We start from the raw sequence: 23,310 nt of genomic DNA on the forward strand, positions 1-23,310 counted from the left end.
GTTGATCTGGTGGCACTTATTAGTATTTCTTTTCTAGAGATTTAGGCAATACTTGTCTATAAACTAATGTTTAAGCAGCCTGGTACACTGTCCTGAGAGAGATTTCATTTCATTACGTTACACCGCCACAAAGGAACAGTGTAACCTCTTCATAGTAATTCATAAATATGAAATATTTAAGAATCTCTGCTTTTGATTTCATTGAATTTTTTACTTTTGGGATATGGGTTTTTAAGCAACCTTATAGATTTGAGTTTTTAAGCAACCTGTATCAGAAGATGCATTTCACATAATTTGGTTAGCTTACTCAACATTGAGAAAATACCTTTTTATGCAATATATTGAAGGGTATTAACAGGCCTTAGTTTGCATTTCATAGGAAATTGTTATTTAAGTAGCTAAAGTGTCCTTTTTACTAGTTTTGGTCTCATCTACAAACTAGTCTGAAATATGCATTTAGGTTTGGAGATGGATAGCAAATGGGGGAGTGCATCAAACATATATTTCTGCTACCTGATTTTACTTAGAGTTATCCCTGACCTTGCCACTGAAGATGGGCTGCCCAAATGCCTTAGGTTGTATTGTGTAACCACAAAGAACATCATGCTCACCCTTTGGAGATTTTTACTGGATGAGGAGGCACTAGAGGAGACTTCTGGGAAACTAATGATGTCTTGTTTCTTTTTTTTTTTTTTTAATGTTTATTTATTTTTAAGAGAGACAGCCTGTGAGCGGGGGAGGGGCATAGAGAGAGGGAGACACAGAATCCAAAGCAGGCTCCATGGCCTGGAGCCTGATGGGGGGCTCGAACTCACAAACCAGGAGATCATGACCTGAGCTGTAGTCAGATGTTTAACTGACTGAGCCACCCAGGCGCCCCTAATGTTTATTCATTTTTGAGAGGGAGAGAGAGAGAGAGAATGAGAATGAGAATGAGAATGAGAATGAGAATGAGAATGAGAATGAGTGGAGGAGGGACAGAAAGAGGGACACACAGAAACCGAATCCGAAGCCAGCTCCAGGCTCCACACTGTCAGCACAGACCCCAGCACGGGGCTCAAATCCACAAACTGTGAGATCATGACCTGAGCCAAAGTTGGACACAACTGACTGAGCCACCCAGGTGCCCCAATAATGTCTTGTTTCTTGATCTAGAAGCTGGTTACACATTTGTGTTCATTTGAGAAAATTCATGAAGCTGTTCTCTTTTGATGCGTGCGCTTTTCTGAACTTACCTTTAGTATTAGTAGACTATTAGGTTTGGAGAAAGAGGTTGCATTTGGAGCATTTTGAGATTGTGATATCAGTGGGATATCCATGTGGACATGTCTAAGTAACAGCTGGTTTTATGAATAGATTTCATCTCTCAGGGACTGCCGATAGAAAAGAAGGCTGAAGACCCTAATTTGAGAAACAACAAAGTTTACAGGATGGATAGAAAAGGGTTGTCGAGGACTGAATCATGCTGAAAACTACCAATACTAAGAATAGATGGAGGAAGAGGAGCCAAGGAAGTTTAGCAAGAACCAGGAGAGTATTGTGTCCCATGGCCAAGGGTACAGAAAAGGAAAAACTGATTCGTTATGCGTTGGTAGTAAAGCGTTAAAAATTCCCTTTGGGTTTGGCATTACAAAGGTCCTTTGTGGCCTCAGACATTAGGAGTTCAAGCTTTGGAATGAGGCCTACTTAATGTTTATCTCTATTCTTACTATAGGTGAGACTTGGAACAAGTTCTTTAACTTCGCTAAGCCTCCATTTCCTTTTATAAAATGCTGGTATTTGCCTCTTGGAATCATACGAACATCAAATGAGAGAATGCGTGCAAAAGTCAGCAGAGGCTGCCTCTGCTAGATAAGTGGAAGCTTTGAAAATGAAAAGTAGTTCCAAGAGTTCAGATAATGGCCGGTTGAGGACTGAAAATGAAACCGACCGTGTAGACAACTTTTTTAGGAAGTGTGGATGAGAGGGAGGAAGAACAGGATCATGTGGTATCTAATCGTAGACATGACCTCAAGGGAGAGTTGTATTTTAGGAGGTAAACCAACATAAGGAAACGGCACCAGACAGGGGAACACATGACCAGTGAAAGTAGTGAGAAGGAATGAAGTACAAACACGGCTAGTTCCTTCTTACTGTTTCAGAATATCTTTTTGGACTTTCTCTGATTTCCTGCTTCCAACATAAGCTGTGTTTGTACCTCTTGTCTGCTTTCTTCACATCGTCAGAAGAGTGCAGGTGACATACCAAGTCAGAGTCATCCTTCTCCTGTTGAAGGTGGTAATCATGCAGTACAATACAAGAGTAATCTGGGAATAACTCTTCCTAGAATTTTCTTGCCTCACATCTGGGCAGCCAGTCATTGACCCCGTTGCTCTCGCCATCTCTCGCTTGAGTTGTCATTTGCGTGATTGCTCCTTTCCCTGCCTTGCATTTTACTTCTTTGAGTTGCATTGCTCTCTTGTTGGAAATTCCTTTTGCCACCAGTTTTATTGAGATAATTGACATATAGCATTATATTCGTTTAAGGTGTACAACATAATGATTTGGCATATGTACACATTACAAAACTGTTACCACAATTAAGTGTAGCTAATACCCATCCCCTCACTAGTGACAGTTTTTTTCCTCACTATGAGAACTTTTAAGATTCACTCTCTTAGCAGTTTTCAAATAGACAACACAGTATTGTATTTAACTAGCATCACCATGCTATATTATTAAATCCCTAGAACTTATTGGTGTAAAATTCTCATATCTCCCAATTGCTTTATTATTTGGTTGTTTTCATTTATTCAGAGTATCTCAGAGCCATTTGTTGTCAGTGGTGAACAAGACAGATTTAGATTGTTTCAATTCCCACCCTGTGGAGCTTAAAATCTAGCCTTAAACTAAAATATTAACTCCTTACATGTCATACAAGGATCTTCTGTTCACTCTGTCTAGATGACCATCTCTCCATTTCCTCCTCCTGAACTACTTTGTATATTTCTTTTTTTTTTTTTTAAGCGTTTATTTTATTTTTGAGAGAGAGTGCGAGCGGGGAAGGGGTAGAGAGAGAGGGGGACAGAGGATCCAAAGTGGGCTCCGTGCTGACAGCAGACACCAGGGCTTGAACTCAAGGACGTGAGATCATGACCTGAGCCAAAATCAAGAGTCCATGCTTACCCAGCTAAGCCACCCAGGTGCTTACATAAGGGTGTGTATTTCTGACACACCCTTATCTCTGCACATTTCTCTCATTCTTCTGTAATATCACCCCCTACCTGGAATGTACCTTCCCCTTTCTTTCACTAGCAATTAAACCCCCTTTTATCATTAGTTTCCTATCTCAAACTTTACCTTTTCTCTATACCTCCTTTATTCTTCAGTAGACATAAGCACCTCTTCTTTGGTGTTCACATTACATCTGGCACTAACTTCCACTTTTGCCTTTTAACTGTGTTCATATTCTAACAGTGACACTTTAATGTTGGGGACTGTGTCCACTTTATCTTCAAATCCTAGAACCTAGGAGCACCTGGCATATAATAATTAGAGGTTAGTTCAGAACTTTGCCAAGAGCTCATATGCATTATCCCACTTAATACTCAACAACAGTAGAGGTAGCTATTAGAATATCTCTATTTTCCAGGCAAGGAAACTAAGGCTAAAAGAGATCAGGTAATTTGCCAGGTGTCTTACAGATAGGTAAGTGGTGGAATCAGTTTTAAAATTTTTGATGCTATGATTTCAAAGTGTGTGCTTTTGCTTTTAACCTCCAAGTTGCCCCATGTTAGTAAATAATTGTTGAAGAAAATTCTGTTTCTGATATATCACACTTCAAAATATTTTGGGAAGTTTTCTCTGTTTGAAATATGGATATCTAAAATAGAATTTCCCTGATAAGCAATTAGCATGATTTGTGGTTAGTATGGTGCTTTAAAATCATGCCCCCTTATCTGTTGAACCCAAAATAAGGAAATGTGGGAGCTCTATAATTTCTATACCTCTGATCAAGAAAAAAAGTTGAAAACACATTTTCATTTTAAACATTTGTATTTAATGGGTGTGTATAAATATTAATATACACATGTACACATATATATGAGAGAGACAGGCAAACTGTGGAAATATAAAAGAAGAGCTTTTAACTTTTTAGGAACATACAGTACAGCTAAGATAGGCCTTAACAAAAATGAAATAATGAAAGAACAATTCATTGTTAAAGTTTTAATAAGTAGGGGAGAAGTGAGGAGTTTGAATTTAGTAAGAGGTAGAAGGGGGAAAAAAACCCTCATTCCAAATCTACAAGATAATAAATGTATTATTTTAATTATTAACTACAGTTCTATCACCTGACATTTTTCCCATGAAAAATGATTTTGAGCCTGAGAAACAAGTGCTAAAACTTGGCTGCCTTTCTATGCCTAGAAGTACGTTAACTGTAGTATTGGTTTGTGTTTGTTCCACTAGAATACAGTTCTTGTCTTGAAAATGTCATTATGGATTTCATGATAGTTATCTTTGGTTGAACATTCATGTGATACAAAATGGAAAAAAGTTTATCATGCCAATCTTAATATGACCAAAAATAGAAAAAGGCAAAAGAGTTCTTACTGTTGGTTCCTTTCCTCTTGAAACAGCAAACTCATTATTACGTTGGGTAAGAAACAAAAAAGAAAGAATGAGTCTTCAGATGAAATATCTGATACAGAGCAGATGCCACGGCACACACTCAAAGAGGAAGACCCTCAAGTGAGTATTACATTTTTTCTGAGAAATGAAGCACTGGTAGAATTATTTAGATAGCATAAAACTGCTTTATGGTTATTTATACTTTAGTTTAGTAGTAAAACTACATTGTGTTACATGGTAGAACTTTAAGACAGCAAAATGTGCTTCTAGCAGTATTGCTATAGAATGTTAGATCTGGGAGGGAACCTACATATCCTCTCTAAACCCTTCATTTTTCAGATAATGAAACCAAAGCCCAGAGAGGTTAAGTAACAGTCCAAAGTCCCTGATGGCTTTTAGTATGGAGAAATATCTAGTGATATTATCCTGTACTTACGGAGTGCTTTTGAGTGAACTTAATGATGGAGATATTGATTTTTAGAATCACATAGAATGATAGAGCAAGTGGATTGAATCGTTCCTAGAGATAATTCCGTTGGTCTGCTTCTGTCAAAGAAAAGATAACCAGTTTTATTAAAAATCCCCTAATGTGGACAAGAATACTGTGCATTTTGCCTTTTTTTTTTTTTTTTTTTGAATAGGTGGATATTCAAAATAACCTTGTGAAGTTAAAAAGTCTATATGTAGTGAAGGTCATAATAATTCAGGCCACCCTCTGCTCTCTAATAATTAAAGTACAACTCTAGGCCGTATGGGTGGTGGCAGTTGTTGAATTATGGGGCCAGAAAGCCCCTGAATGGCCTTTCTTCTTCCTTATGCAGCTTCTTATCCAATGGGAGAGTAGTGGCTCAAGGCTCCTGGGCTGCTGCAAGAGTTGAGGTAAGGGCAGTGACTGAAGCTCCTAATATTATATGGCCTGGCTTTTTCTTCACATGTTATCCTTAACCTAGGCAAACTTACAGTTAACTTATTCAACATGAGAAAATTCAGTTGAATTTTTGCTAGGATACTGCTGGCCATTTTTCCACTATGGTTATTACCAAACAACGAAATGGTAGAATAGGTTAACATGCGCATTTCTTCTGTGCTTTTCGCTGTAGGTTGCTGCATTGCGTTAACGCAAAAATATAAATGGGGAAGGAAAGAAATATTTTCTGATAAATGATAATAAATCTATATTATTGATATATTTAAGTGTTCCATTATATGAATGATGGAAAGAGCCACGTAGCTTTCACTTACAGTGGACTGTCAAGATTTGAAGGCGTGAAAACTAATTTAAGTTTTAGGTTTAGAGTCAGGTGGAATAAAAATCTAAATGTGATATTTAATTCTTTTACCCTTAATCTTCATATAGAGTACTTCAGTAGTCTGACTATGTTTGCAGACTTAATATTTTTAAAAGCGCATACAGTACATTATGTTAGGATTATTATAGGACACAAGTGACGTGTTATCGGAATGATGTGTTAGTTGTTTAAAAGCCTGTTTCTGACCTCTTATGTAAAGTGTTGTAGTTTGATCTTTTGAAGCCTCTAAGAAGAAAAACCTAGAAAAATATTCAAAAAAAGAATTTGTCACCATTTTAAATTGTGCTTTCAAAACACTATAGAGAAATAAAGCCAGACAAAAGCACGTTAGCCAAAAATGTGCACACCAAATTAGTTTTTGTATTTTTAAAGTAGTAGAGAGATATTACATGACAGAGAAAGATAATTTGTTGAGAGTGGCACCTCATTTGGCTTGGCCTGATGTGTAGCTGTGTTCTCTAGTCGAATATAATTTATTCCACTGTAATGATTCCAGCTATAATCTTATAGTATCTATAATAATCTTATAATATTCCAGCCATAATCACATAACTCACACTTTTTAATTCATCTTTTAGATTGATAAAGTCGTCATAGGATGAGTATGCAGCTTACGATACGTGGCTCTCATGTTATCTTGTGAAGAATTATCTAAATGTGCACTTTTGTTAGTGCAAAGGATTCTTTCAGGCCACTCATTTACAATTTACGAAAGACCTAAATGAGGCATTTCAAAGTACTAATAGATACCTAAGTGACCAGAAAGGAAACTTTAATGCTGAAAACATCAAATGGAATCTTCTAAAAGTATATCGAATTACTCTTAAACTTCACTACCTAGAAGATTTGTGCCCAATGAGACATAACATTGGTAATACATGTTATTGTTAGAATAATAAATGTCACTGTTGGTTTACTAATTTAAGCTATTCTTGAGTATTCAGAGCTATATGATGCCTGTAGTAGAACTCTAAATATTCCTTCAGCCTAATGTTAGATTAGAGATCCATAGAATTTTTCCCTCAAGTAATAGTAATTTTTTTTTCAAAATAAGATGTGGGAAAATTTGGGTTTCTAGAAGTTCCTTTTATTACAACTTTTATATGCCACCTTCCTGTCTCCCATATTAACAACAGTGTTACCTTGAGTTTTGAAAATGTGTATGTCTTCATGGCCAAGAGATGGTGACCCATCCTACATGAGTCATGAGGTTATCTACTGTATTTGGCTAACCTAACTCACCATATTAGTACCTTTCTTTCTCTCAGTATTCCACAACTCGAGAAACAGGCAGAGGCATGTAAAAGGCCACTGCAATTTTTTGAATGCAGTTTGTCCTCAGCCTGCTGCACTGATTGAGGCATTTTTGTAATGGCTATGGAAATATGAAAGGCCTACCAAATTGAGGATATTCGCGGAAACCAAAAGGAGAATGCATAGGTCATTTTGCTGGTTATAATGTGGGGGGATGTCATGGGAGTTACTAAATATATAAAATGGCATAGAAAAAGGAAGGAAGAAGGGGTAGATTTACCAAATACTGAGCAATAGAAAAGTTGGCTGAGATGCTTCCACCCATGAGATTTTAGGGATGTGGGGAAAAAAAGCAAACCTAGGTTCTTTGAAATTTTCAAGCCAATTTGAGATTTTGATTTTATAGTGGGGAAGATCAAATATTAGATATGTAGGGAGGTAAGTAAAGCCATGTGTATTATACCTGATTTTAAATCACTTAGATTACTTTAAAATGTAATACTTTTCAAAAGGCTTACTTCTGCTTTTGATAGTGTTTTTTATTTTTTAAGGGAAGCTAGTAAAGTCAGTAAAAAACAGGTTCCTCTTTCATACACATTAAATTATTTGGTAGATTTACTTGATTATTTTGTGTATCTCTTTTAAAATATTTTACATTATTTCATTCTGTTTTAAACAGAAGTTTGTGGGTTTTGTGGTAACAGTTATTTAATATCGTGTTCTAGTTTTATGTCCCCGATTAATTATTTAACCAGTATACATCTGATGCACTTTTTAGGTTTGAAGCAAAAACTGCAAAAGTATTAACAGTTTAAAGTATGTGTTGCCCAAAGTGTGAAATAGCTAAATAAAACATGTCTTTACTCTTCTCAACAATAGTTTCTAAAGACAGGTAATAAAGGTATTACTAATAAAATATGTTTTGCCCAAGGTGTGACGTGGTTAAATAAATCTTTTTTAATTGTAATAATTTCTAAAGAAAAGTAATAATGGTTTGACTATTCTTTGTTATTTGAAACGTTAGGAAGTAGAACAAGATTCTGAGCCTGTGGCAAAGGGAAAATTATAATCTTCCTTTAATTAAAAGGAAAAATGAGAAAAGATGGATGTTGAAGACAATTTCAAAAATTTAATGTACAAAATTGCCACACTAGGAGTAATTATTTTTAATGTCTTTCCTTTAAAATCTGTCATATAAATATGATCCTTATGGTTCATTACAGAAAAGAAGATCAAATCGTCAAATTAAAAGAAAAAAATATGCGGAAGATGCAGAAGGGAAACAATCTGAAGAAGAGCTCAAAGGTTCTATGAAAATAAAAAAGAATTCAGCTCCTTTACCTGGTGAACAGCCTTTACAGTTATTTGTGGTAAGACAGATCTGGGATTATAAGTACAAATCATTTGAAGTCAACATACATTCTTTAAAATACTCTCATTATCTTTCCTCCTAAAATCTGCTCCAACTTTTCCTCCTGGATTCCATATTGTAGTTAAAGGAACCGTTAATTATTCAGATCAGAAACCTAGAGATTCATCCTTTCTGTTTTCTTCCTTTGCTTCTTCATACAGTTTATCACCTTGTTTTTCACCCCTTACATATGTATTTCTGAAACTCCTCCAAATGCTATCCTTTTTGCAGAATATTTCTGAATTATAGTCCTGATCATAGTACTTTTCTACTGAAACCTCCTCTAATAGCTCCCCAAGTCTTACAGAATAGAATGATGTGTTTTTAGCCCAGTGCACAGAGCCCTTTGTGTGGATTTTTTTTGGGGGGGCGGGGGATGGGAGGGAGGCCTTACCTCATGCCACTTCTTCACAAGCACTGACTCCTCTGGCCTTATGAATATGGGTGCACACTCTGTATCTCTGAGTGTGCATCTTCCTCTCTGTGCATTCTTGTCACCTTCCTTGTCTGGATTGTGGCCCAGCCACTCACCTGCCAACTGAGTGATCTGACACCTTGGGCAAGCACTTATGTTCTCTGTGCTTGAGCTTCCTAATCGGTACAGTGGAGACAATAATAGTACCTACCTTGTTGTGTACTTGTGAGGGTTAAATGAGTTAATATATACATGAAGTGCTGATGATCACGCTGAGCCCATTAAGCACAGTACGTGTCCGGTGATGAAGATGCAGGTGCTGACCAGGACAGTAACAACAGTGATGTTTTTCCATTTTTGTATTCCTAACATTTAACACCACGCCCAGCACGCATGCTCAATAAACATCTGCTGAATTTTAGTGTGTTCGTAAACCTACAAAGTAGCAACTAAAGGAGTTTTTAAAATGTGACGTCGTATTTTCTTTCTTCCCTCCCATAGGAGAATCCAAGTGAAGAAGATGCTGCAATCGTGGATAAAATCCTGTCTTCTAGAATTACAAAAAAGGAAGTAAGTAATCTCACGTTACGTTGCACACTTTACGTGGCCTGAGTGTTACACTCCTAAGTGTTGATTTTATTTCCTTAGGTATCACCTGGAGTGATGATTGATACAGAAGAATTTTTTGTAAAATACAAGAATTAGTAAGTATCTGAGATAGAAAAATAATAGAAAATACTGATTTAAATATAAATTAACATTTAAATATATTAAGTTAAATTATTCTTTTTATTTTATCTGCATTTTAAAGTGTTTAATTAATGCATGAACTTAAAAGGCTGCAAACCCTTTATGTTAAAATTTAAGGGAATTTGCGGACACCTGGGTGGCTCAGTCGGTTAGGCGTCCAACTTCGGCTCAGGTCATGATCTCACGGTTCGTGAGTTCAAGACCCATGTCAGGCTCTGGCCTGACAGCTCGGAGCCTGGAGCCTACTTCGGATTCTGTGTCTCCCTCTGTCTCTGCCCCTCCCCTCTCACTGTGTCTCTCTCTCAAAAACAAATAAACATTAAAAAAAAAAAAGTTTAAGGGGATTTTCTTCCAGAAAACACTAATTATTAATATCAAAATGAAAGAATAAAATATTCTTTTGCAAATTATAGACATTACTTGTTATGTTGTTGAACTTTTCAGATTTTATTCCACTTTTTCCTATACTTATGTGACAGAAAGTGTTTTAAATAAAATTACATTGGCTTTGAAATAAGTTAGCTTTCTGATCATAACAAAACTAATACAGTGAAGAAGTAACTGATAAATCACATCTCGTTGCCCTGATGACTTGGTTTACCATTCTGTTTTGTGTGGCAAATTGCACGTGTTTATACTACAGTCTCCTTAGGATATAATGATCACAGTGGCTTTATTTTAGAAATTGTACAGAGTCTGTTGGCATTAAATGAAATGATGAGCTACCTATTCATAAAGTTGAATATTTTGTATTGGATGCTATGATTAAAAATAAATCTAAAAAAACAAAACATGATTTTCTCTGTCATTCTAATATATTGCTTTTATAAACATTTTAGCTCCTATCTTCACTGTGAATGGGCCACAGAACAGCAGCTTTTGAAAGATAAAAGGATCCAGCAGAAAATCAAACGATTCAAACTGAGACAAGCACAAAGAGCACATTTTTTTGCAGACGTAAGAAAAGGAAATAAATGAAACTATTATGTGTTGAACTCTGAACACATTTAGTGTTATTTATCAACAATTTAAGTCTTATTCATTTTAATTCTTAGGCTTCCAAGTTTGATATTTGAATACAAATGCCATCTTCATATAGTAATTTTCTCTCCCCAAATTTAGCTTGGAAACTAGCTGCTGCAGGAGCACTGATAATTCAGAGTGGCAGATAACTCTTCTATTTTTATTTTATTTTTAGTTTTTTCTTGTATTTTTAAAGTCACAGTATTTCAATACTTAAGAGTTGAATATGAGTGGGTTAATGTCTCAAAGAATTTTATCAGCAGAGTTATTCAAGTAATGGAAATGGTAATGTAGCAAGTAAATGGAAATTTAAGATTTTTCAGTACATGAAATATGTTGCATATTTTCTATGCCAGGTGGTGTGTGTGTGAACAAAAACATCATAGGAATAATTCACTTGAACGGTCTCACCTATTAGTTGATGGCCTTTTCAGCTCTAAATTTTTTTTCTTTCTTCTTTTAATGGGCTTATTTTAGAGCAGTTTTAGATTCATCTAAATTTTTTTTAACTTTTTAATTTGAAGATTTTTTTAGAGTTTCTATTTTGAAAATCTTAAGTTGTAAAAATAGTACAATGAATTCACATGCATATATATCTGTATCTATATCTATCTTTATACTTGAAGTATAGTTGACATACAATGTTATATTACTTTCAGGTGTACAGCATAGTGATTCCACTAGTCTGTATGTTACACTGTGCTCACCACAAGTGTAACTGCCATCTGTCACCATACAGCAATCACAGCACCATTGACTCTATTCCCTATGCTGTACATTTTATTTTCCCACATATATTTTAACACGATTCCCTAAATGTTAACATTTTACCATGTTTGCTTTTCATTCACATTCATTCTCCCTCTGCCTCAGTCTCTGCCTCCCTCCCATGAACATTCCTTTTTTCTTAAACCATTTGAAAGCAAGTTGCAAATACATCAGTATTTAAGTTTTCAAGAATTCTGTTACATAATAATATAATTAACATTGATGTCATATTAACCCATCTGCAAACCTTATTCATATTTCAGTAACTGCTCCACTATTTTTATAGCAAAAGATGTGTCTTCGTGTTTGTTAAACTGGTCCAGAATCCAATCCAGCATCATATGTTGAATTGTGTTGTCATACGTCTTTTAATTGGTCTTTCTGTGTTTTTCATTACTTGAACATTTTTAAGAGTATAGGTAATGGCGCTTGAGTGGCTCAGTCAGTTAAGCATCTGAATCTTGATTTCGGCCCAGGTTATGATCCCAGGATTGTGGGATCCAGCCCCGCATTGGACTCTGCACTGAGCGTGGAGCCTGCTTAGTTAGGATTCTTGTTTTTCTTCCCTCTGCCCCTCTCCCCGCCTTGCTCGCTCGCTTGCTATCTCTCTCTCTCAAAAAAAAAAAAGAAAAGAAAAAAGTGTATAGGTGGTAAATTTGGTGGCGTCTGATGCTTCCTCGGGATTCAAGTCATGTTAAAAGAACATTGCTATATTGTACACCTGAAACTAATGTAACTCTGTGTATTGACTCCACTGGAATTAAAGTAAAAGACCACCACAGAAATGATACTGTAGCCTTCTCAATAAATCATATCAGGAAGTGCACAATACCTATTTGCCCCATTACTGGTGGTGGTAACTTTAATCACTAGATTATGGTGGTATCTGGCAGATTTTTGCACCATGAAGTTACTCTTACTTCCTTTCTAATTACAAAATCGACTTTAAAAATTTGATGATTCTAATGACCTCCTCAGTTTATGGATGCTGGGAGGTCAAAATTTTTTCACCTCCTCACTCTAATACAGAAATTTCTAATGAGCTAAAGATTTTAGAAATACTTAATAATCTTTTAACTTTTCACAAAGACTAATTTTTCTCACTTGACTCAGGTACAACATAAATTGGAACTATGCAGATTGTCTTAAAGTACCTCATTACCATTCTGATGTTGGGCAGTGTCTTTGTTATCAAGAGATCCCGAGATGATACCATTGTTCAGGAAGGATTTGAGACAGTGAAGAGAACTAAACACAGAACCATGGAGCACTACAGTATTTAAAGGTTAAGCAGAGGAGTAGAGGCAGCAGAGATAGTCGAGAAGGGCTATTGAAAGTAAGGCGTTGAGGAATGAGTAGGAAACAGCCGGGCAGACAAGAGAAGGAACAACAGTCCATTCAGAAGGGAGAAGAACGAGTATAAAAACATGGAGGTGTGCCATAACATGGAGTTTGAAAAGGCTGTGTTTTTGTACTTTGGGAGCATGAAATCTGGGGTACAGCTGTGCCAAGCAGTAGGAGGTGAGGCTGGAGGAAAAGGTACAATCCTGTTTATTCCACACAAACCAATGTGGGCCTGATCCCCAAACAAGGGAGGGTCACTGAAGGATTTGAAGCAGGGGAGCCATGGGTAAGATTTATATTTGAGAAAGATCACCCTAGGGTCAATGTGAAAATGGATTAAAGGGAGGCAAGAAGGTAGTCGAGGACTAGTTAGGAGATTGTCAGAGTCCACGTAAGAAGTGACGAAGCAGGGAGAATGAGGAAGGAGGAACCAATCTGAGCTGTCATTAAAGGCAGAATCTATAAGAATTGATGACTTACTAGATGTGGGAGATTAAAAAAGAGAAAGAATCTGAGCTGACTTCTCCATGTCTGACTTGTGTAACTGGGAATAAGGGGGTGGGGGCAGTGCTGTGTTATCACTAGCCTAGTAGGAAACTGCAGGAAAGAAGCGCACATAGGTTGAAGAGTAAATGAGTGCAATTTGAGGTCACTCAGATAGAGAGTCCTCTTTCATTTAAGTCATTGGGTCCTGAGCCCAAGAATCATCAGTAGATCAAGAATGTTTGATACAACTGATAGATGGGCCTACAGGTGGGGTGGTTGGCCTCCAACACTTAGACCTGAGGAAAGTGGCAAAAGAAAGGTACAGAGACCCTTTATGGAAAATTTTAAGGAACGTGTCTTCTAGAGTAAGCTACTCATCTAAGGTACCTTATTTTTTAGTGTTATTTGGTTGCTTTTATTATATGTAACATGCTGATTCATAGTATAGACAAACATCATAGGTATCTTTTGGAAATTAAAAGGGAAGTATCCCATTCATTGAAAATTTAATTGAAATCAAACTTATGTTTGCTGTATAGAAAATAGCTAGTTAAATTGTGTTTATAATGCTTTTATCCTTCTACTTCTTTGTCAAATATCGATCAAGTTACTTTTTAATTATAGATGGAAGAGGAACCATTTAACCCAGACTACGTTGAAGTAGACAGAGTGTTAGAAGTCTCTTTTTGTGAAGATAAAGACACTGGTGAGGTAAATATTTAGTTAAAAAAATTAAAAACCTAAACTTGCCAAATGTTAAAACCTACTGTTCTTAAAAAATTAATGACCTAAAAACACTGAAAAATGTTTCCTTAGTTTTTATGGATGTAGGGTGAGTATATTGAAACTGTTTCTAGCTACTCTTTTTCAAAATGGTAAAATGAAAAATTTTTTTTTACAGCCTGTTATTTACTACTTAGTAAAGTGGTGCTCATTACCGTATGAAGATAGTACTTGGGAACTAAAAGAAGATGTAGATCTTGCAAAAATAGAAGAGTTTGAACAGTTACAAGCTTCAAGGCCTGACACAAGACATTTGGTAAGAACTGCGTCTTAGACAATTTCATAAAATCTTAACACTTCTCTGTTCAACAGGTTTTATGTAGTCTTTGCATTTTGAATTTCGTTTTTGGCACACAGTGAATACTGTATTTTAAAAATTGCTACATAATATCTTATGTATGTTAATTTATTCCTCTGAAAATTGGGTATTCCAGTTTTTGGCTGTCATAAGCAATGCGAACATTGAACATGGAGCCCTTGTACAAGTGTCTGTAAGACAAATCTGAAGTGTAATCACTTGGTCAGAGCATATGTGCATTTATAATTCTGATGAGTATTTCCTTCAGATTTCCCTCCAGAAAAGTTGCAAATGCTTCTACCTTATCTCTGAATTTAACAGTGTCCCACTACTTTTTCTCTCAGGTCATTTATAAAAATATCAAGAATAGGGGCATCTGGGTGGCTCAATCAGTTAAGTGTCCCACTCTTGATTTCAGCTCAGATCACGATCTTACAGGGTTCATGAGTTGGAGCCCTGTAATGGACTTCGCACTGGCAGTGTGGAGCCTGCTTGGGATTCTCTCTCTCTCTCCTTCCCCCACTTGCTCTCCCTCTCTCTCTAACATAAGTAAATAAACAATAAAAAATACATCAGGAATATCAGTTTCACTGGCCCCTGGGTGACTCAGTTAAGTGTTGGACTCTTGATTTCAGCTTGGTCATGATCTCACAGTTGATGAGATGGAGTCCTGCATCGGACTCTGTGCAGATGGTGCAGAGCCTGCTTGCGGTTCTCTCTTTTTCTCTCTCTCTCTGCCCCTCCTCTGCCCACACGTGCGCGTGCGCACACACACACACTCATTCTCTCTCAAAATAAATAAACTGAAAAAAATGTATCTGTTTCAGCTCTGGGTGGAGTTATTAATTCTCTGTATGTATAAATTAAGGAAAAAATCCTTATTACATTCACCTTTTCCTTTTCTATAAACCAGTTAATTCTCTATAACTAAATAGTTCATCTTTTTCCATAATAGCTTTATTTTAAAAGAACCTTTTAGGGTCGCCTTGGTGGCTCAGTTGGTTGAGCATCTTACTTTGGCTCAGGTCATGATCTCACAGTTTGTGGATTCAAGCCCCGCATCGGGCTCTGTGCTGGCAACTCAGAGCCTGGAACCTGCTTCGGATTCTGTGTCTCCCTCTCTCTCTGCCCCTCCCTGTTCACATTTTGTCTCCATCTCCCTCAAAAATAAATAAACATTAAAAAAAATTTTTTTTACATTTAAAACAATTTTTAAAGAAACTTTTATATTGAATGTTGGTAAAAAGCCTACATAAATTAAGTACATTGGTTTTTGGTTTTTTTGTTGGTGGTGGTGGTGGTGGGTTTTTTTTTTTTTTGTTTTTTTGGCTGGGGCAGTACTAATCTCTTCCCTGGTCAAAAAAAATTAAAAAAACTTGAACAGGTTATTGACTTTTCTAATACAGAAACTAGAATTCTAGAAGGCTCTGGCAAGTTGTGTTATTGCTAATAATTCTATAATTTTTTACTTTGATTTATTTTCTTTTTCTTTTTAAATTTTCTTTTTTTAATTTACTCCAAATTAGTTAGCATATAGTGCAACAATGATTTCAAGAGTAGATTCCTTAATGCCTCTTACCCATTTAGCCCATCCCCCCTCCCACAACCCCTCCAGTAACCCTCACTTTGTTCTCCATATTTAAGACTGTCTTCTGTTTTTTCCCCCTCCCTGTTTTTGTACTATTTTTGCTTCCCTTCCCTAATGTTCATCTGTTCTGTGTCTTAAAGTCCTCATATGAGTGAAGTCATGATATTTGTCTTTCTCTGATTAATTTCACTTAGCATAATACCCTCCAGTTCCACCCACGTAGTTGCAAATGGCAAGATTTTGTTCTTTTTGATTGCTGAGTAATACTCCATTGTATGTATATACCACATCTTCTTTATCCATTCATCCATTGATGGACATTTGGGCTCTTTCCATACTCTGGCTATTGTTGATAGTACTGCTATAACCATTGGGGTGCCTGTGTCCCTTCGAAACAGCATACCTATCTCCCTTGGATAAATACCTAGTACTGCAATTGCTGGGTCATAGGGTAGTTCTATTTTTAATTTTTTGAGGAACCTCCATACTACTTTCCAGAGTGGCTGTAGCAGTTTGCACTCCCACCAGTAGTGGGACTTGCACCAGTACTGCAAGAGAGATCCTCTTTCTCTGCATCCTCACCAACATCTGTTGTTGCCTGAGTTGTTCATGTTAGCCATTCTGACAGGTGTGAGGTGGTATCTCATTGTGGTTTTCATTTGTATTTCCCTGATGATGAGTGATGTTGAATAATTTTTTTTACTTTTAATTCCTAAAATTGTTTATTTCAACTCTAAAACATAAGATTATTCTGTGAATCCAGTTTTGGGGGCCATCCAAAAGAAATTCACAATGAGACCTATTATGATTTTATTAAATATTTTGTCCTGTCCTCTTTCAAATGTAATTTGGTCACAGAAATTTCTTACTTCACCGAAGAGGGAATTTATACATGGAAAGGCAGGCGCAGATCACTTTTCAGTTAGCATCACAGTGAGGAAGGCTGCCATGAAAAATGTGGAGATATGACGTAAGAGTAGGAAATAAATTAATTGTTCATGGAATAGATCGTATTTTTATAATAACTCTTTTCTGTTCTTCTTAATTTATCTCTCAGTAATATCCATCATCTGTCACCAAGAGAACAGCAGCCTTACCCCCATTCCTTGGACTACAGAATGCCTTCCCTTGTACTGGGAAGCAAAAGTGTTAACTGGTTAAGGGAGGGGTGGGTCAAGGGATATAATGGAAAGGAAAGATTTTATTTTTGGAATTGGGGACTGTGCCTCAGTGGTAACCTAGTTTTTTAGCCTCATCAGTCAGTGATCCTCAGTCAGAAGTGCATATCAGAATCACTTGGGAACTTTTCAGAAATTCAAGATGCCTGGTTTTCTATTTCCTGGCTTCAGAATCAGAATGTCTGAGAGCAGACCCCAGGCAAAAGTGTTTTTAAAAAAGATGATTTTGGGGCGCCTGGGTGGCGCAATCGGTTAAGCGTCCGACTTCAGCCAGGTCACGATCTCGCGGTCCGTGAGTTCGAGCCCCGCGTCAGGCTCTGGGCTGATGGCTCGGAGCCTGGAGCCTGTTTCCGATTCTGTGTCTCCCTCTCTCTCTGCCCCTCCCCCGTTCATGCTCTGTCTCTCTCTGTCCCAAAAATAAATAAAAAACGTTGAAAAAAAATTTTTTTTAAATAAAAAAAAAGATTTTGATACACATGACTGAGGAAAGCACTGCCTTAGTCCTTGATAAAGGGAGATTAGCCATTAGAAACAATCCCCTTAATTCATGTACCACATGCATTTGACAGTGGTGCAAGCCTAACATAGTTAAATACTGTAGGAGGTAAGGGGATTTTTGCTAGGCTATTATTAAATAAAACAACGTATAAAACATGTAAAGTGTTTTTAGAGATTCTGGAAATTCAAGTTCACTGGATACCATTTAAGAAATGTTTTCTTTAGTAAACCCTGATTGTATTTAGTTCCAGCAGAGCTTTAATTGCCAGCTGTTTTCAGATTACTAATAGCCTATTTTGTTTTTCTTTCACAATTACCATATGCTGACCCTGACCATCCTGGTAATTTTTAGAGGTGTCATTTTGTTGATTAGTAACAATATACTCTCACTTGCAAGTGGGAGACCATAGGAAACCTTGCATTTGTTTCTCAGAAATGTATTTATCCTCCTGAGACCTAGATCCTACTAGTTTGGGGCTAGAATATTGTTCTCTCTCCACCCATCCATCAGTCTTAAGAAAGTTTATGTCTTGGCTATCCAGAATAAATTCATGACAGAGCTTTTTATTACTGGGGAAGAAAAAATATATTGAAAAGTGGGACTAAAGTATATATGTAAATGATTTTTTTTTTTTTTTTGCATACAGTGTTATGCTTCTAGATTTTTTTTCAAAGAAATTCGTTGTACCATGATTATCAAAAGTAGTATAGAGAAGTATGGTAGATTTAAAATACGAGTAAAAATTCGATATACATCATCCTTTTTAGTCGGCTGCCTCTGCACTAGTCCTGGGGTGTAGCCAGGTGAGTCCACGTGAGCACCTGAAGAAGAGTCTCTCAGTTAGCTATGTAGCCTTGTGGGTTTCATGGATGCAAGCCCTATTGGGTTTCAAAGCTAGATGTTTTGGGGGCTCATCTCTCAGGTTCAGATCTTAAAAGTTGGGATACCAACATACAGCATTTAAACCATTTGCTTCTCAGGGAGAAGCTTAGAGTTGTAAGTTCCTTCCTGATTATGGGTCACTACACAGGGCACTGGGTTTATGGCGAGATTGTGTCTCAGCCTGTCTCACCTGTTTTTTTTCTCATTTGCCTGATGAGTAGGAGTTACTCAGCTAGTTTTGGGGTTGCTTTCAGAGGAAATTGTTGCATATGTAGTTGTAGATTTAGGGTGTCTGTGGGAAAAGGTAAGTTCAGGTTCTTCCTCTGTTATCATCTTGAACCAGACCCAGCTACATCATATTTCTAAAAGATAGTTTGAGTTTGAAGCAACATGCAGTAAATTGCATATTTGAAGTATACGGTTGGGTAAGTTTTGATGTCTGAAACCATCACTATTATCAAGATAATGAACTATCCATCACTCCCATATTCTCATGCCCCTTTATAATCCCTACCCCCAAAATCTTCCTTCCTCTAACCCCATTCCCCACCTGTAGACAATTACTGATCTTCCCTATGTCACTATGAATTGTTTTAAATGTTCTTATACTGTTCTTTTTGTATGACTCCTTTCATGTAGCATTTGAGATTCATGTTATTGCATGTATTGATAGTTCATTCATTCCTTTACATTACTGAGTAGGATTTGTTGTAATATCCCACAATTTGTTTATCCATTCATCTGTTGATGAATACTTGTGTTGGCTATTAGAACTAAGGTATTATGGACTTTAGTAGACAAGTCTTTGTCTAGACATGAGCTTTCATGTCTCTTCAGTAAATACGCACGAGTAAAATGGCTGGGTCATATGTTCAGTGTTCTGTTTAATTTTTTAAGAAACTGCCAAACTTTTTCCTAATTGGTCATACCATAATACATTCTCCACAGCATTGTATAAGAGTTCTAGTTGCTTCACATCCTTGTCAACACTTGATATTGACAGTCTTTTTAATCTTAGCCATTCTAATATGTATATGATGGTACGACATTGTGATTTTATATGCATTTCCTAACGATTAATGATGTTTAGAATCTCTTCATGTGTTTATTTGCCGTTAGTGTATTTTCTTTAACAAAGTGACATTTAAATATTTTGCCTATTTTTTATTGGCTTGTTTGCTTTCTTATTATTTAGCTCTAAGAACTATTTATGTATTCTATATATAAGTCCTTTATCAGATATATGATTTTAAATCTTAGCTCCTAGTCTGTGGCTTGTCTTTTCACTTCTTACCAATGTCTATAAAAGAACAGAAGTTCCTAATTTTGATTAAGTCCAGTTTATCTGTCTTTTCCTTATGGATCATACTTTTGGTATTATATCTAAGAAATCTTTGCTAGAAATTTTTATTTAGTTTTAGGTAACATTTAGGTCTATGATGAATTTTTTTTATGCTTTATTTTTTTTATTTATATCCATGTTAGTTAGCATATACTGCAAAAATGATTTCAAGAATAGATTCCTTAATGCCCCTTACCCATTTAGCCCATCCCCCCTCCCAAAACCCCTCCAGCAACCCTCTGTTTGTTCTTCATATTTAAGAGTCTCTCATGTTTTGTCCTCCTCCCTGTTTTTATATTATTTTTGCTTCCCTTCCCTTATGTTCATCTGTTTTGGATCTTAAATTCCTCATATGAGTGAAGTCATATGACATTTGTCTTTCTCTAATTTCGCTTAGCATAATAACCTCTAGTTCCATCAACATAGTTGCAAATGACCAGATTTCATTCTTTTTGATTGCCGAGTAATACTCCATTGTGTGTGTGTGTGTGTGTGTGTGTGTGTGTGTGTGTGTACACACACCACATCTTCTTCATCTGTTGATGGACATTTGGGCTCTTTCCATACTTTGGCTATTGTCGATAGTGCTGCTATAAATAACATTGGGGTGCATGTGCCCCTTTGAAACAGCACACCTGTATTTGCTGGATAAATACCTAGTACAATTGCTGGGTCATAGGCTACTTCTATTTTTTGAGGAACCTCCATACTATTTTTCCAGAGTGGCTGCACCAGCTTGCATTCCCACCAGCAGTGCAAAAGAGATCCTCATTCTCCACATCTTCACCAACATCTGTTCTTGCCTTAGTTGTTTATGTTAGCCATTCTGACAGGTGTGAGGTGGTATCTCATTGTGGTTTGATTTGTATTTCCCTGATGATGAGTGATGTGAACATTTTTTCATGTGTTGGTTGGCCATCTGGATGACTTTGGAGAAGTGTCTATTTATGTCTTTTGCCCATTTCTTCACTGGATTATTTGTTTTTTGGGTGTTCAGTTTGGTAAGTTCTTTATAGATTTTGGATACTAACCCTTTATCTGATATGTCGTTTGCAAATATCTTCTCCCATTCCATCAGTTGCCTTTTAGTTTTGCTGCTTGTTTCCTTCACTGTGCAGAAGCTTTTTATTTTGATGAGGTCCCAATAGTTCATTTTTGCTTTTGTTTCTCTTGCCTCTGGAGACGTGTTGAGTAAGAAGTTGCTACGGCTAATATCAAAGAGGTTTTTGCCTGCTTTCTCCTTGAGGATTTTGATGGCTTCCTGTCTTACATTTAGGTCTTTCATCCATTTTGAATTTATTTTTGTGTATGGTGTAAGAAAGTGACCAGGTTCATTTTTCTGCATGTCGCTGTCCAGTTTTCCCAGCACCACTTGCTGAAGAGACTGTCTTTATTCCATTGGATATTTTTTCCCGCTTTGCCAAAGATTAGTTGGCCATACTTTTGTGGGTCCATTTCTGGGTTCTTTGTTCTGTTCCATTGATCTGAGTGTCTGTTTTTGTGCCAGTACCATACTGTCTTGATGATTACAGCTTTGTAATACAGATTGAAGTCCAGGATTGTGATGCCTCCAGCTTGGTTTTCTTTTTCAAGATTGCTTTGGCTATTCTGGATCCTTCCTTGTTCCACATAAGTTTTAGAATTGTTTGTTCTATCTCTGTGAAGAATGCTAGTGTTATTTTGGTAGGGATTGCTAGGTCAATGATGAATTTTTAGTTAATTTTTGCATATAGTATATGTATGGATCAAAGTTCATTTTTTGCTTATGGGTATCCTATTGTTCTAGCATCATTTTGGGGGGAAAATAATTATTTTTAGTCCACTAAATTGCCTTTCCTACTTTGTCAGAAATCAATGGATTTCATACACGTGGGTGTATTTTTAAACCCTCTGTCCTGTTCCACTGACCTATTTGTTATCTTTACAACTGTTCCACCCAGTCTCGATTCTTTAACTTTTACAAGTCTTGAAATCATTATAAATCCTCCAACTTTATTATTTTTCAAATTGTTTGGGATCTTTCTAGTCTTTTGCATTTACATATGGTTTTAGAATCAGCATGTCAATTTCTACAAAAACATTGCTGGGATTTGGTTGGGTTATGTTGAATCTGTTTTTCAGTTGGAAGGTATTAACAATAATGTTGAGACTCAGTCTCTGAAAGTCCATTAATTTACCTCTTTAATTTCTCTCAGCAATGTTTTATAGTTTTAAATATACCACTCTTACATGATTTTGTGAGATGTATTCCTAAATAGTGCATATTTTGGATGCTGTTATGATAATTTTTAATGTGTTTGTAATTGTTTCTACGATGTATAATATAGTTTTCTGTGTATTGATCTTGTGTCATGCAACCTTGCTAATAAAATCACTGTTTAGTTTATCTTTGTTTTAGATTCCACAGGATTTGTCCATAGACAAATCATGTCTTCTTCGAATTTAGTTTTACCTCTTCATTTCTAATCTTAATGCCTTTTATTTATTTTTCTTGATTGATTGCACATGTTAGAACCTGCAGTACAATGTTGAATAAAAGTGGGGACAGTGGACATGCTTACCTTTTTCCATTCTTAAGGAGATAACATTCAGTCTTTAATCATTAAGTATGATATAAGCTTTGGCTCTTTTCGTAGATGTACCGTATCAGGTGAGGAAGTTCCCATCTATTCAAAATTTAATGAGAATTTTTATCAGGAACAGGTATTGGACGTCTTAAATCCCTTTTCTGCATCTTTTGAGATTATCTGTTTTTGTCTGTTGATCAACATTGATTAATTTTCAAATTTAAACTATCTTCCATTCCTGGGAAAAATTCACTTGGTCATGATGTATTACCCTTTTCAATATTGGATCCCATTTGTTAAAATTGTGTTATGAAATTTGCATCTGTATTCATTAGAGATATTGATGTGTAGTGAGTTTGTGTAATATCTTTGATTTTAGTATCAGGGCTTCATGGAATGAGTTGACATATGCTGCCTTCTTCAATTTTCTGGAAGAGTTTGTGCAGAACTAACTTGGTCTCTAGATGTTTGTAAAATTTTGTCATAACACTATGTAATGTTATACTTCTATAATTAGTTTAAAAGCAATGCTTTTACCATGTATGAGATGTATGGAAGATTAAAAAACTCTGAAATACATCATTCCTTTTTTTTCTATAGGATCGTCCTCCTGCTAATATTTGGAAAAAAATTGATCAATCCAGGGACTATAAAAATGGCAATCAACTCAGGGAATATCAACTGGAAGGACTCAACTGGCTCTTATTCAATTGGTACAATAGGTAGGTAGTACATCTTAATAGAAAAAAATTGTGTTGTTTTATTATTTGTGTCAAAATATGTTAAGTAAAATAGGTA

General features: G+C 36.2%; 1 protein-coding gene across 9 annotated transcripts in view; it reads left to right on the forward strand.

Moving 5' to 3' along the window:
* The window catches only part of CHD9 (chromodomain helicase DNA binding protein 9), a 240,894-nt gene that overhangs the window by 138,689 nt on the left and 78,895 nt on the right, over positions 1-23,310 (forward strand). For 8 of the 9 annotated variants that reach the window (XM_040498014.1, XM_040498017.1, XM_040498016.1 and 5 more), the window contains 8 exons: positions 4,623-4,734; positions 8,402-8,548; positions 9,506-9,574; positions 9,653-9,708; positions 10,594-10,711; positions 14,000-14,086; positions 14,277-14,414; positions 23,113-23,234. In XM_040498014.1, coding sequence (XP_040353948.1) covers positions 4,623-4,734; positions 8,402-8,548; positions 9,506-9,574; positions 9,653-9,708; positions 10,594-10,711; positions 14,000-14,086; positions 14,277-14,414; positions 23,113-23,234 — 849 coding nt within the window. Of the gene's footprint in view, positions 1-4,622; positions 4,735-5,435; positions 5,494-8,401; positions 8,549-9,505; positions 9,575-9,652; positions 9,709-10,593; positions 10,712-13,999; positions 14,087-14,276; positions 14,415-23,112; positions 23,235-23,310 lie in introns of all 9 variants that reach the window. The other variant, XM_040498022.1, reaches the window with a different exon arrangement.

This window comes from Herpailurus yagouaroundi, unplaced genomic scaffold (assembly GCF_014898765.1).
Source record: "Herpailurus yagouaroundi ecotype Mexico unplaced genomic scaffold, PumYag 190, whole genome shotgun sequence".
NCBI classification, from domain to species: Eukaryota; Metazoa; Chordata; class Mammalia; order Carnivora; family Felidae; genus Herpailurus; species Herpailurus yagouaroundi.